The sequence below is a fragment of the Rhineura floridana genome, chromosome 8, assembly GCF_030035675.1.
Source record: "Rhineura floridana isolate rRhiFlo1 chromosome 8, rRhiFlo1.hap2, whole genome shotgun sequence".
Lineage (NCBI taxonomy): Eukaryota > Metazoa > Chordata > Lepidosauria > Squamata > Rhineuridae > Rhineura > Rhineura floridana.
Genome location: NC_084487.1, coordinates 90263823 through 90279497, shown reverse-complemented (window position 1 = coordinate 90279497; position 15675 = coordinate 90263823). Strand labels below are relative to the sequence as shown.

Sequence of the window (15675 nt, the reverse complement as noted above, 5' to 3'; positions counted from 1 at the left end):
CTCTGATCCCATTTTCAAAAGGTCACACTTCTCAAAGGAGTAGTAGCATTTTCACAGGATCAGAGAGCTGCCCAACATCCCTTGTAGTGGTTAGGAGTAGGCTGGCATAGCTGTTTGTCACTACCCATGACCACCACTGGTTTTTAACTTACCTTAGTACTCATCATGCTGAGCCTGAATGTTGACATTTCATCTCAACCAAGAATGCAGCTGGGAGTGTGGTGATCTCCACAAGACCACAACCCCTTTATCAATGTCAGAGACAGGGATCAGAGACACCCTTGGTCTCTACTCTTGGACCCAAGAGTCCCAACTCATCACAGGGAAGGGTTGGAACAGCCTTTCCGGCCCCACTCCCTCCTAGCCATTCCAAGATTCTTCCTTGTTTGATTATTTTTGCTGCTCCTTTTCCTCCCATGCAATCTTGCGATCCCCCCTCTCCTTGGCCCTTCCCACACCCCTGGTTTTCCACCCCTGCAGCCCTTCAGTCGTCCTGGACAATCCCAGACAGCTGGCATAAGTGGGTAGCAAAACTGCCACGCTATCTCTCCCAGACTAATCTCAGGGTGGCTCTCAGCAGATCCTTGCCCTACTTCTCACTCTGTAAAACAGAAACAATGATGAATCTGGTTTGCAGATATTGCGGTGGGGATGAGGAATTGTGTTGTGTTTAGGTCTTAAATAATAATTTAAGTAGCTGAAGAATATAGTGTTGCCTGAGATCACTGCAAGGCATGAATTCTTATATTTAACGCTGATGGGCTGGACCTCAGGGCCAAAGTCCAGGGCCCCGCACTACAGAACCCCTCACCATGAACCCCTAGGTATCTGCAGATGACAAGGGCAGTGGCAAACAAGGCATACATCAGCACCTAGGGCAGCATGGGCATGCTGGAATCCACCAGGGCTGCCTCTGGTCACTGCAGCATCACCTCTTTTTTGTCTTGCTTTTTAAAAAAAAATCATTGCATAATTCAAGAGCAACTGTCCAGGCGTGTACATGTGTAGAGGTGTGTGGAGGAGGCCTTCAGGGATGTTATAGCTGTGTCCCACTCCAACAATGATAGCTCTCCTGCTATCATGGACAACGATGGTCTCGGGGAAGGAGAGCATACAGCTGAGGAAGAGGGAAACGATCCCTTAGAAGGGACCCATTCCTTGGGGGATGAACAGCTATCCTCTCGTGCCGAGGATATATCTCCAGGGGCTGGAGGGATCCTTGTAGTGGGTGATTCGATCATTAGGAACATAGACAGTGGGGTGTGTGATGGGCGTGTAGACCGCAAGGTGTTTTGCCTGCCTGGTGCGAAGGTTGCGGATATCGCCCGTCGTTTAGATAGTTTGGTAGACAGTGCTGGGAAGGAGTCAGTGGTCGTGGTGCACGTTGGCACCAACAACATGGGGAAATGCAGCCATGAGGTCCTGGAAGCAAAATTTAGGTTGCTAGGTAGGATGCTGAAAGCCAGGACCTCCAAGGTGGCTTTCTCTGAAATGCTACCGGTTCCACGCGCAGGACCAGCCAGACAGGCCCAGCTTCGCAGTCTCAATGCGTGGATGAGACGATGGTGTCGGGTGGAAGGGTTTGGATTTGTTAGGCACTGGGGAACTTTTTGGGACAAGCCGGGCCTGTACAAAAGGGACGGGCTCCACTTGAACCAGAATGGAACCAGACTGCTGGCACTTAAAATTAAAAAGGTGGCAGAGCAGCTTTTAAACTGACTGAGGGGGGAAACCCGACAGGAGCTGAGAAAGGTCCGGTTCGGAATAAACCTCCCCCCTGGGATAAAAACCAAAGAAATGATGAAATTTTAAAAGGGGTAGGCCTAGAAGTAGGCATTGTGAGAGCAGGGGCACAGGATATAAATTCAGAAGAGCAAAATTACCACAGGCCTAACCACAAGTGCCAAAGACACTTGAAGAGAGACACTGCTTACAAATGCCTGTACGCTAATGCTAGGAGCCTGCGAACCAAGATGGGAGAACTGGAGTGCTTAGTCTTAGAGGAGAGCATTGATATAGTGAGCATAACAGAGACCTGGTGGAATGGAGAAAACCAGTGGGATACGGTTATCCCTGGATATAAACTATATCGAAAGGACAGGGAAGGACGTATTGGTGGCGGAGTCGCTCTATACGTGAAAGAAGGCATTGAATCCAGCAAGCTCGAAACCCCAAAAGAGGCAGACTCCTCCACAGAATCGTTGTGGGTGGTGATAGCATGCCCCAGGAGGGACTTAATACTGGGAACGATCTATCGTCCCCCTGATCAAAATGCTCAGGGAGACCTTGAGATGAGATATGGAATTGAGGAAGCATCCAAACTAGGAAATGTGGTAGTAATGGGTGACTTCAACTACCCGGACATAGACTGGCCGCATATGTGTTCCAGTCATGACAAAGAAGCAAAGTTTCTAGATATTCTAAATGACTATTCCCTAGACCAGTTGGTCATGGAACCGACCAGAGGGACGGCAACCCTGGACTTAATCCTCAGTGGGGACCGGGACCTGGTGCAAGATGTAAGTGTTGTTGAACCGATTGGGAGCCGTGACCACAGTGCTATTAAATTAAACATACATGTACCTGGCCAATTGCCAAGAAAATCCAACACGGTCACATTTGACTTCAAAAGAGGAAACTTCACAAAAATGAGGGGATTGGTGAAAAGAAAGCTGAAAAACAAAGTCCAGAGGGTCACATCACTCGAAAATGCTTGGAAGTTGTTTAAAAACACTATATTAGAAGCTCAACTGGAGTGCATACCGCAGACCAGAAAAGGTACCGCCAGGGTCAAGAAGATGCCAGCATGGTTAACGAGCAAAGTCAAGGAAGCTCTTAGAGGCAAAAAGTCTTCCTTCAAAAAATGGAAGTCTTGTCCAAATGAAGAAAATAAAAAAGAACACAAACTCTGGCAAAAGAAATGCAAGAAGACAATAAGGGATGCTAAAAAAGAATTTGAGGAGCACATTGCTAAGAACATAAAAACCAACAACAAAAAATTCTATAAATACATTCAAAGCAGGAGACCATCTGGGGAGACAGTTGGACCCTTGGATGATAAGGGAGTCAAAGGTGTACTAAAGAACGATAAGGAGATTGCAGAGAAGCTAAATGAATTCTTTGCATCTGTCTTCACAGTGGAAGATATAGGGCAGATCCCTGAACCTGAACTAACATTTGCAGGAAGGGATTCTGAGGAACTGAGACAAATAGTGGTAACGAGAGAGGAAGTTCTAAGCTTAATGGACAATATAAAAACTGACAAATCACCGGGCCCGGATGGCATCCACCCGAGAGTTCTCAAAGAACTCAAAGGTGAAATTGCTGATCTGCTAACGAAAATATGTAACTTGTCCCTTGGGTCCTCCTCCGTGCCTGAGGACTGGAAAGTGGCAAATGTAACGCCAATCTTCAAAAAGGGATCCAGAGGGGATCCCGGAAATTACAGGCCAGTTAGCTTAACTTCTGTCCCTGGAAAACTGGTAGAAAGTATTATTAAAGCTAGATTAACTAAGCACATAGAAGAACAAGCCTTGCTGAAGCAGAGCCAGCATGGCTTCTGCAAGGGAAAGTCCTGTCTCAGTAACCTATTAGAATTCTTTGAGAGTGTCAACAAGCATATAGATAGAGGTGATCCAGTGGACATAGTGTACTTAGACTTTCAAAAAGCGTTTGACAAGGTACCTCACCAAAGGCTTCTGAGGAAGCTTAGCAGTCATGGAATAAGAGGAGAGGTCCTCTTGTGGATAAGAAATTGGTTAAGAAGCAGAAAGCAGAGAGTAGGAATAAACGGACAGTTCTCCCAATGGAGGGCTGTAGAAAGTGGAGTCCCTCAAGGATCGGTATTGGGACCTATACTTTTCAACTTGTTCATTAATGACCTAGAATTAGGAGTGAGCAGTGAAGTGGCCAAGTTTGCTGATGACACTAAATTGTTCAGGGTTGTTAAAACAAAAAGGGATTGCGAAGAGCTCCAAAAAGACCTCTCCAAACTGAGTGAATGGGCAGAAAAATGGCAAATGCAATTCAATATAAACAAGTGTAAAATTATGCATATTGGAGCAAAAAATCTGAATTTCACATATACGCTCATGGGGTCTGAACTGGCGGTGACCGACCAGGAGAGAGACCTCAGGGTTGTAGTGGACAGCACGATGAAAATGTCGACCCAGTGTGCGGCAGCTGTGAAAAAGGCAAATTCCATGCTAGCGATAATTAGGAAAGGTATTGAAAATAAAACAGCCGATATCATAATGCCGTTGTATAAATCTATGGTGCGGCCGCATTTGGAATACTGTGTACAGTTCTGGTGGCCTCATCTCAAAAAGGATATTATAGAGTTGGAAAAGGTTCAGAAGAGGGCAACCAGAATGATCAAGGGGATGGAGCGACTCCCTTACGAGGAAAGGTTGCAGCATTTGGGGCTTTTTAGTTTAGAGAAAAGGCGGGTCAGAGGAGACATGATAGAAGTGTATAAAATTATGCATGGCATTGAGAAAGTGGATAGAGAAAAGTTCTTCTCCCTCTCTCATAATACTAGAACTCGTGGACATTCCAAGAAGCTGAATGTTGGAAGATTCAGGACAGACAGAAGGAAGTACTTCTTTACTCAGAGCATAGTTAAACTATGGAATTTGCTCCCACAAGATGCAGTAATGGCCACCAGCTTGGACGGCTTTAAAAGAAGATTAGACAAATTCATGGAGGACAGGGCTATCAATGGCTACTAGCCATGATGGCTGTGCTCTGCCACCCTAGTCAGAGGCAGCATGCTTCTGAAAACCAGTTGCCGGAAGCCTCAGGAGGGGAGAGTGTTCTTGCACTCGGGTCCTGCTTGCGGGCTTCCCCCAGGCACCTGGTTGGCCACTGTGAGAACAGGATGCTGGACTAGATGGGCCACTGGCCTGATCCAGCAGGCTCTTCTTATGTTCTTATGTTCTTATGTACATGGTTACAGGTTTATTATTTTTACTTTATAACTATATTACCCTTTTCTACAACATATAACGCTGATTATTTTCAAGTAAACGTGCTTTGTTTCAACTTCATTTCATTCGTACAATCAGGATAGTGCTATGATTTAAGTGAGTTTTTAGGCATGTGCAATTGCACATTGTTGGAGTATTTCCTTTTTGTCATTGTTGGCAAACTGTTGTTTTTTTTTAAAAAAAATCTCCTGTATCAGTAATATAGAAAGCATGGAATGGTAGTTGGGGGAAGAGACATGTTAATTGTGTGCTTCACAACTGCGGTAATACACACAAGGGCTTCCATAAGGTCATTAAATCCAGGACCTAAAACAAGTGTGAGGAACCTTTGGCCTTCCAGATATTGCTGAACTACAGCACCCATAATCCCTGGCCATTGTTCATGCTTGCTGGTGCTGAGGAGAGTTGTAGGTCAGTAACATCTGGAGGGAGAAAAGTTTCCCACACCTGTTTAAGATTACCTAGCTATGCCGCTGTGTTTGAAGCGTAGTCAAAAGGGGTTCCCTTGCAGAATGGTTAGTTGTGACAGTTTGCCTCTGTTTGTTTTTTGTTTAAATCCATACTGAAGTACCATTTTAGGAATCCACACTTGTAGGGCACACAAAGGAGTACAGGACTCTTGTACTTTTAAGAGTTGTGTAGAAGAGAGAATTTCAGCAGATGCAGTTTTTTTCACCCTTTCATGAGAAACTGTTCTCATTTCTCTCTTGAGAACGAGAAATTCTCTCTTGTGACATGAGACAATAACTTAGTGGCAGAGCACATGCTTTTCATGCAGAAGATCCTGTGTTCAATCATCACCGGCTGGTGGTGGCCCATTCTCTGTGGCAACCCCTAAGTTGTGGAACTCTCTCGTCATTGACGTGTGTCTGGCAACTTTGCTATATAGTTTTATGTGAATGCTGAAGACACACCTCTTTACCCTGGTGTTTGACACATTGTAGTCTTCAGAGCTTCACAGTCTTTGTGTACAAACATTTCCAACAGCTTGGATACATCTTCCAACAGCTTTGACATATCCTTCAAAGTGTCTAGTGCATCTGGTAACCATAACCGTGTATTTGAGTTATTTATTTTCCCTGTGTGCTCAAAGGTGGATGTCCAAGTTATGGAATGTTATGATTGCTCCCCGAGTTCAAGAAGCAATTCTCTCCAGAGCTTCTCTGAAAAGACCGTCTGCACTGGGACAGATGGCAGTCAAGAAAAGTCCGAGCCAAGGGCAACAGGCTGTGGTAAAAGCTGCACTCAGCATCCTGTTAAATAAAGCCGTTCTACATGGGTGCCCTCTTCCCAGAACAGGTGAGACATCGTAAGTGGGTTGGTTGCTAGAATCAGAAATCCTGGGAAGGTGTAACCCTGAAACTGAAGGCTATAATCCAGCCATCCTGGAACACATTAAAGCACTTGCATGTTACCCTATCTCAGACATGATTTTGTGTTAGAGCAATCAGAATCCAGCTTGAACAAGCCACACATCCCTGGAAGTCAAAAATAAACACCCACAAAAAGCCCTGGGTTGCTTCCCTGTCTGATAAGGAAAGTTTATTCCTGACCACAAGAATATGAAGGTCACCAGACTGAGGGAAACACTTTTCCATGGGTTTATCTGTTGGGACTAGAGCAATGTTAAAAGACCTACAACTATAGGTGTGGGTAGTCGCAAGGATCTTTTCCATAGAATTGACCCCTTAGATGTTTTTATTTTGGAAGAAGCTTAAAGCGTTCGCAGATGCAGATAAGTCATTTATTTTTCCTGGATTTGTTTTAGTCAAGTGTCTGGATGTACAGCTCATAGCTCTCCCTACTTGTCACCATCCAGTGGTCCAGACACTGCATCATTCTTCTCTTTGACTAGCAGGAGGCAAGTTGTCCTTTGGGTCTGAATCTCTTATTTTTTTCTTCATCCTCTCTCTGTCTCTTTTCCTCTCTCTCCTTTCTCTTACACACAGACACACACACACTGTTTCTGTCTCTGGTGCTTCTTGTGTTATCCCCACCTGTTTGAGTGTTTCTTTGTGAAACCAAATGTAGTTCATTTTAACATTGGAGTGCATGATTTATTTTTGCTGGAGCAATCAGGCAGCCCATAGTCAGAACAGCTCTAGCGTTTACTGTCCAGTCCATAGTCTCAAAAACCTCTCATATTTCATTTTTTCATTAATCACAGGGCTCGTGGTAAAGCTCCCAGCTCTGAATAAAACTGTAGTATTGGGGGGGGGTTAAGTTTGGGTGATGCTCTTTTAGACAAAGGCAGATACTTTGGCATCACATTATAATATTTCAAGGCTGATAATATTATCAGCACAGCTCATTTTGTTCTCATTGTTTCAGAGCTGGATCCGTACGTTGCCGATTTTAAAGGAGGAAACTTCCCACTCTCCATGGTGTCAAACTACAAGAATTGCCCCAAGAAAAGAGGGGAAAGCATTGCTTGGAGAAAAGTGAGCACAAGTCCTCGTAAGAAATCTGGCCAGTTGTCAGCCCAGTCCTGGAGTAGGAAAGAGGAAACTGTAGAAGGTAACAGCTAAAGGAGATGGAAGACATTGGTGATAGCTGACCTTGTAGCAGCTTCAGAGAGAGCCAGGAAACTTGGCTTAATGCAGATGTCCAGTCCTTTAACCATTCAAAAACGTAGTCAAGGCCCGTTCATTTGGGAGCCTTTTACCAACAGTGTGCACAACCCACTAACCACTGCTGGAGTGCGCCTTCCCTTCACTTTCAAGGGAAATTTGCAGAACCCTGTTAAAATGAATAGAGGATGGGCATCAGGGGTGCTTCATGGATTGTTCCCACTGACTGTATGTGTGTGTCAATGCTTCTCGTGCTTCATCTTGTGTAGGTATCAAGTCAAAGAACATAATGCAGGAAAATGGCAACAAAATGGCTTCTCTAACAAAAAAGTAAGTTACTTTTGGAGGGGGACTGGAGAATTTAGGCAAGGATAAAATTAAACAACTGAATTGTGTAGTAACCTAGCTCATTCTGATATGGCTTACTTTCAGACTCTTTTCTGGCAGGTTTCAGATAATTGCTTGCTTGTTGGCCAGTTCTCAACATACCGCTAGCAACACTGTCCCTCCACAACTACATAGAAAATGAGACAGTGTGGAGAAAGTAATGGTCACCTTATACTGCTGTGGCTGATGCTATAGCCAAAATATCAGCCCATGTGTAACTTGCAAACACCATACCGCCATTTCATAAGCTGCCAAAATGCCCCAAAGGTTGGAAAGCCCAAGCAAACTTGAAGAAATGCAGGCTCTTGCTGCCAATTCTCAGAGCATTGATAAGTCTTGCTAAACATTTAGAAGTGGTTGAAAGCAATGTGCATTCATGTAAATGATACTGGACACAGGCCTGGTCTCCAGGAATATTCTGGAAGACTGGCTTAATAAAGGGCAAAAAGCTTACAATTTTCCTTCTGAATAGTTCACAGGAAGGAATGTCTGCCTATTTTAGTTTGACTTGAGGATTTCTATTCTGCAAACTAAAATAGGCAGACATTCCTTCCTGTGAAGGAATCAGTTTGGTAATTTCCAAAAATTCTGTGGTGTGTTCTATATTCCATTGGGCAAATGGCGAAAGGCAAAGATTAATTAAATGAGGCTAATGTCCAGTTTAGGTTTAGCTCTCTAAAGGATTAGAGCTTTGGAGAACACTTTATACATGCACTTCATTTGTTGTTTCAGCAGTTAGTGGCTCACTACTGAATGTGTGAAATGCCCGTTTAAAAAATGCTGTTTGGATTTATGTTTGGTGATATGTAAGGTTTGTCTGCAAAGTTTGATTTCTAGTTGTTACCATCACTTTATGTTGCATACATGAGCTCACAGTTTAGAAAAGTAAAAATTTATAATTGAGAGTGTGGGTTCTACTCAAAATATATCTGGGATGAATATTACTTCTATGAGCGAGCGGTTTAATTAACCTTCCCTGCTTCATGGATGTTTCCACATTCATCAACAAGGCAGAAATTTCATTTTCCCAGGCTGCAGTGTGCAGACTTTTTTTTTAATGCACATCTCAGATCAATTCAATGGACTTTTGTTTTGCTTTGCTTTCCAAGATGTCTAGAAGATGACCCACTAAGTGTGTTAAACCTGGAGCAGAGGCTGTCTCTTGGGTCTGATGACGAAATAGACCTTGTGCAGGAGCTTCAGAGCATATGTTTAAGCAAATCAGAATCTGACATAAGCAAGGTAAATGCCATCCACTCCTCTCCACAATGAAATCAGTGTGTCATTTTCCTCTGTTGTGTTCCCTATTTCCTTCCAAGATAGCACCATCACGGGGAGGGGGGGGGAGGGGGAGGATATAGCGTGTAAACTGTAGCTTAGCAGCATTCTTTTTCAACTCTGAAAATCTTTATTATACGTTTACAGAGTAGATCACTGAGGTTTAAGAGGTTTACCATTGCAGATTAAAAATGATAATTTGAATCATTGGATTGTGATGGAGTATTACTTCCTTTAAAAAAAAAAAACCACGGTTTTTAATTTTATATCATCCATTAGGAAATTCACAGAGGATTCCAAAATATACTGATTTTTATATAGACCAGTGAGATTTCCCTTTCACTTGATAATTTATTTCTACTGTCTTTATCAGTCTATTGTTAGTGGGGAATTAGTGCGGTGTGTGCTAAAACACTTCGTTGACTTAATGAGATGGATAAGCACACCCCTGTTTAAAGTATTAGGACTTCCAGCACTGACCTTTTTCTTCCCTCCTTCCTTATCAAACCTTATACAGATAGCAGATTCAAAGGATGAGCTGATGGTGATGATTAATACTTCTCAGAAGGATCCTGTGTTTTCAGCAAATGTCATTAGTGCCAAAACATCAGCATCACAACAGGTTTGTGACAAGTTACAGTGTGTGTGATATATGGATGTCTGTATGTATTCAAACCCTAAACCTAGATTTGTTTATTAGATTCTAAAGAAGTTCTGAACATCTTGAGCACAATCATGATTCTTGAGGCTCTTTATATTTTTGTTGTGGCAGTGAAGTCTCCCCATGAGGGAAAGTAGAGAGCAACAGGGATAGGCATGAGATGGGGAAGAGAGACTGCTGCACATGTGTATCAGAGATGAGCACAGAGAAAGGGGTGAGCAGAGAGAAAGAGCAAGAGTATGCATCAGGTATGCAGGATAGAAATTATCCTATGGATCACTGGTTGCCATGGAGAGATATTAAGAGATTTGGTTTAAAATGTTTTTAAAAATCAGAAGGTGTGTTTTGCTTGACAACTCCATAATGCATAAATTCCATCTTGCTTTTGGATTCGTATCAGAATTTTATTTTTACTGAACTGTCTGGTTATTTTAACCAGCCAAGCAGATCTTTTAACCAGAGATCATTAAATAAATTTTATTTGTATATTTTAAAATGTAAAGCATTTGTAAGGAGAAAAAATATGAGCCTTGCAAATGGGATTTGTCCCCCAAAGGGACTCAGCAAGAATAGATCCTTGATGTAGGCAGATTCACCAGCAAGAGTGCTATCTGCAGTTCAGCATTTAGGCTGCAATCCCATATATACTTACTCAGGAGTAAGAACCATTGATGCAACTTCCCTTTTGCATTGGCTACAGAGACTTACGTTGGGAAGAGGTTGTTTGGTGAAGATATTTTAAAAGACATATTGGTAGAAACAGGTTGCTGCACTTTGTTTAACAGTGGGAAGCAACAACATCAGACTATAATAATATAGTCTGTAAGACTATAAGATATAGTGCTCCACAGATATCAAATAGAATTTTAGACTCTGCTTCCAGGCCACTTTGTATCATCTTCAGTTTCTGTGAATCCAGAGAAACACAGACTGGTTCAGGAAGCAATAAACCATCTTCTGCAAATAGCAGTCCAGCCAGAGCAGATTCTCTGATGTTTACTCTCTGCCATTCATTGTTCTGAAGAAAGAGAATGCTTGGAGGGCTGTATTAGAGCTCGTGTTTTTGAACAGATTTGTGAAGTTCCACAAATTTAGCATGGAAACATTAGATTCCATTTGGAAAGCACTGCAACCTCAAGAATATGTGGCCTCCATAGATCTAACCAAGGCCTACTTACATGTTCCAATACATCCAAAGCGCACAGGTTCCTGTCCTTTGCCTATTCAAACCAACAGTACCAATACAGTACAATGCCTTTTGGTTTTGCATTGGCCCCAGGATAATGATGTCCCTTGTGGCTTATCTATGTCACAAAGGTATTCATCTAAATCCTTATCTAGATAATCTACTGATTTGTTCTTCAACAGTCCAGTCAGCATATCAAGACACATTCAGATGACCTGGCAACCCTGAAAGACCATGGGTTCTTTATAAATATATCAAAGAGCCATGTGATTCCCACATAAAGGTTGCAGCACTTGGGAGCAACAATAGATACCAATCAGGAGATGGTATCTTTATCAAAGGAACACGTGACTGAGATAAAGGCAGCTGTTTCTCCTCTTCTCAGGAAAACATTGGAGCATATAATGTCTCTGGCGAAGATATTATGAATGTGAGTGTCTGCAATGCAGGTGATGCCATACTCGGCCTCTGCTGTGGGTGCTTCTCCTATATCAGTTACAAATTGTGAAAGCCCAGTATGTACAAATTCATCTGACCAGACAGCTTTGATATCTCTACAACAGTGGATGAAGGAGTGCAATTTGTGCAAGGGTCTGCCTTTGAAGGCTACACCTCCGAAGGTATTGACAACAGATGCAAGTCTGGTGGGCAGGGGAGAAGTATTTCAAGGAATTGGCTAGAGCTTCAACACTCTATGCTCCTATTGGGACTGACAGAAGTGATGTTTTGAACAGATCACAACACTGTGACAGCCCATATAAATCTGCAGGGAGTTATGAAATCCCATGTACCTCAGGAGGCGACACTGCTGTTAGCCTTGGCAGAGAGCTCCTTGAAGTCCCTCATAGCAGAGCATGTGCAAAAAGTGGACAACATGCAAGCAGATTGGCTGAGTCATCAAAACATGATGCCCGGAGAGTAGCAACTCCACAAGAACATGTTCAAGCAACTTCAGCGCTGGTTCAGGAAGATGGGTGTGGATCAGTTTCCGAGGTATTTCACAAGGCTTCAATCACTGATAGGAAGACACAGATATTTTGAATTTTCCTTGTCCCACCAGGATCATTTACATCTTTATGTCAATTTCACTGTTGATTTAAGTCCTAAATAAGGTGCAGTTAGAGAAAGCCAATGACATTCTGCTGTCCCCCTATTAACCAAGACAACCATGGTTTTCAGAGGTGGTAAACTTAGCTGTGAAGCCACTGTGGACTCCGCCACTTCGTCCAGATCTGTTAGTCCAGGGCCCCCAAGTTCATTCAGGTCTAGAATGGCTGAACCTAACTGCTTAAAGGCTGAACGGAGAAAGTTGTTGAGAACAGGTTTGCAACCAGAGGTCATCAATACAATTTTGGCTTTGCTTCATCCATCAACAATAAGGAATGATCAGTATACTCAGGCAGCTTTTTTCTGGTACTGGTGCAACAAGCATCATGTGAGACCTTGGAAAGCAGGCTTAGGTGAACTTCTGTCTTTTCTCCAGGATGGATTGAACCAGGGTTTGAGGCCAAACATGCTGCATAGACAGGCTTCAATATTGACCACAGCTCTATCAAAGTCACCATCTGAATCCCTTGGTGCTTATCCATACTTAAAACAATTTCTGAGAGGGGCAGGGTTATCTAGTTCTCCAGCTCAGTGTCAGTTTCCAACACTGGACTTGCATAAAGGTCTACCTGTGCTGCAGAAACCTCTGTTTGAGCTGTTTAAATCTGTTTCATTATGAATAAAGTTATACAGAATGATCTTCTTAGTAGCTATAACATCAGCAAGAAGGATATCAGAATAGAAACATCTTTGCATGTTTCACAAAGATAGAGCACTACTTTGAACTGAACCTACTTTTATTCTGAAAGTAAATCAGCTTTTTGCTATCAGCAGGAGATGGTGCTTCTTACTTTCTGCCCATCTCTCTTTCATCGTATGGAGTGTGTGTGGCATTCTCTGGATGTTCGCAGGGCATGAAAATGTATATAAATAGGACAAAGCCATTCTGACAGACACATTCATTTTTTGTGAATTGGGCTTTCCCCTGAGTAGACAGGTATAGGATCACACTATTATTATTCTACAGTACACAATCAGAAGTGGTAAGGATTCAAGGACACACAGGTTCATGCTATCTGACCTGTTACACGATTGAAAATCTAAGTGGCTTCCCATTCATGAAGGACAAAGTAGTAAATGACAATCAATTGGAGTCAAATAAAGGGCTTGTTTGTGTATTTTATTTTCTTAATTTATGTGTTGCCATTCACATGTGTCTCAAGGCAATTTACAAACATACCATAAAAATAGCTAAAATAGTTTTTAAAACTGGACAAAAAAACCCCCCAAACCAACAAAATACAGGTTTAAAAACAGCACAAAATGAACACCTAAGATAGAGACCTTTTCATTCAGCTGGAAAGGCTTGTTGAAGCAAAAAGGTCTTCAGTTGTTTCCTGAACATGCAGGTAGTGGGCACCTGTTGTATTTCAACAAGAATACCTACGGGAGAAATTTCCCAGTCAGCCTAATGGAAGATTTTCCCCATAGCAGGTGGTAGTACAAAGAGATTGAATTTAGTGCCTAAGCCAGACAGAAGTAGCTTACAGAACAAAAGGGGAGTGCATAAGAGATATGTGCTGACCAGGCCTGAGGCACTAACAGCCACCACAGGCAGCAGAGGGCTAGTTCTTACTGGGGTGGTGGGACTGTGTCATTCATTCATTCATTCATTCATTCATTCATTCATTATTTGATTTATATCCCACTCTTCCTCCCAGCAGGAGCCCAGGGCGGCAGTATTAGATTGCTTATTGTGTTCTTATTTTGATTGTTGACCACCTCAAGTGCCATGGGTAAAAACGGTAGGATACACATTGAATTAATTAAAAGTAGAGTATGGTTTCCCTAATGCTCAGGAAGGAAACTGCAGCCGCTAAATCAGACAAGAACCTGCTTGTGCTGGCTGTCTAATACTTGTTACGTCAGCATACACTCTGTGGTCATGCAAGGTGAGATGAACCTCACACCCTTTGAGATAATACTTTAAGCTTAAGCCAGCTAGTTATCATCTAAGGAGGTGCTTTTCATCTCCCTACACCCTCTAAACTAATTTTTGTTTAGGAATTTATTTTGGTTTGTAAACTCACTCTGTCATTTTCCATTCTTATTGGAAAATGTAATTATTTGTTTTCAGTCTCTTAGTGTTTCTTAAATTAGTATTCACTAAGGGAATTAAGACTTCATCAATCCCTTTCAATTACAAATACAACTTGTATTACAGTTGGGACACCAAGGCTGCAATCCTATACCAACTTACTTGGGAGTTAGCGTCATTGAAGTCAGTGGGGCCTACTTCTGAGCAGACTTGGATGAATCCTATGATTACACTGTAAAGATGCAATCACATGCAACCATACTTGATAGTACTGAAAAGTGGGACTTGCCTCCAAGTAAACATACATAGGGTTAGCCTGCACACCTAAAAGAAGGTGGAACAGTAAACAGCTGTGTGCAGATGTGGACTGAGATGCTCATTCAAAACTCAATACAGATGGGAAAATGTCAGCTGGTTTGTTGACAGTTACATTTGAGTTTATTGGAAACATATTCTCTCATTTTCCATCATCCCTTGTATTTAGTGTATGTAACTCCCTTGCATTCAGTTTCAGAAGCTACTCATACAATCTGTGCCCAGTTTCATGAAATATGGGGCACTCTTCCACAACTTGACCACTTGTTATCCTATAACTATTAGTGACTTTGCCTTTCAGTGATGTAATAGTCAGAATGAAATACTTTCACTGGGTGCAAGTAGTCGAAATGAGCCCCATGTCCTACAAGATTGTGGCACATATGCAAAATAGAGCCCACTCTGAGGGAAACTAATTGAGAAACTCAGGCTAGCCAGCACTATAATGAAACCATTTGGCTTCAGCCATTAATGAGCATGCCCAGAGACAGTGAACCTGCCAGATGGTTGCAGTTCCCATAGAAACTAAAAAAACACTGAGGAAGTGGCTGACTAAAATAGAGCCTGGGGGGAGGGCTGGTTGGAAGTGACAATTAAAACTCTTCTGTTTCTGAAAGGCCTTTTTCTCCCTCTGAGTTGCAAGAGACCAATTGCCTTCTAAGCATGTCAAATAGGAAAGAGGGAAGTTCACAGAAAGAAGATCAGCAGGGCAACTCGAAACAGAGACAATGATAATCAGACTGAGGCCAGTTTGACAACAGCATCTGTGAATGGCTCGTACAGATACCTGTATGTTGCCCCACCCACAAGCAAATAGCAGCTTTTGGGGTAGGGGTAGTGTTGCCATATTGCCCAGTTAGCCAGGTTTTATCCAGATTCTCGTCATGCTACCCAGTGCCCGCTTAGCCTATTAGGTGTTCCAGATTCCCACCTTTCATTTTTAAAAAACGAAGTCTCTAGCCCTTGTGGATTGAGAGATACAAGGCAAAATGTGGATGCAGTTTTCTGTCCATTTAGTGAGAAATCAGCCTATTCCCACCTTCCATTGTTCTTAGCGAATGAGGGACACCACAGCTGTCCTGGGAAAATCAAGAACTTTAGTCTGCCTGTCTGCTGCATATGGAGAATCTAGCAGTTTAGAAAAC

At 42.6% G+C, this 15675-nt stretch overlaps 1 protein-coding gene across 1 annotated transcript in view; it reads left to right on the top strand.

The window, feature by feature from the left end:
* CTTNBP2 (cortactin binding protein 2) overlaps window positions 1–15675 on the top strand; it is a 123655-nt gene that overhangs the window by 97873 nt on the left and 10107 nt on the right. Inside the window, 5 exon segments of the mRNA XM_061640072.1 lie at window positions 6082–6287; window positions 7320–7505; window positions 7828–7888; window positions 9055–9187; window positions 9741–9845. Of these exon segments, the coding sequence (XP_061496056.1) occupies window positions 6082–6287; window positions 7320–7505; window positions 7828–7888; window positions 9055–9187; window positions 9741–9845 (691 nt within the window).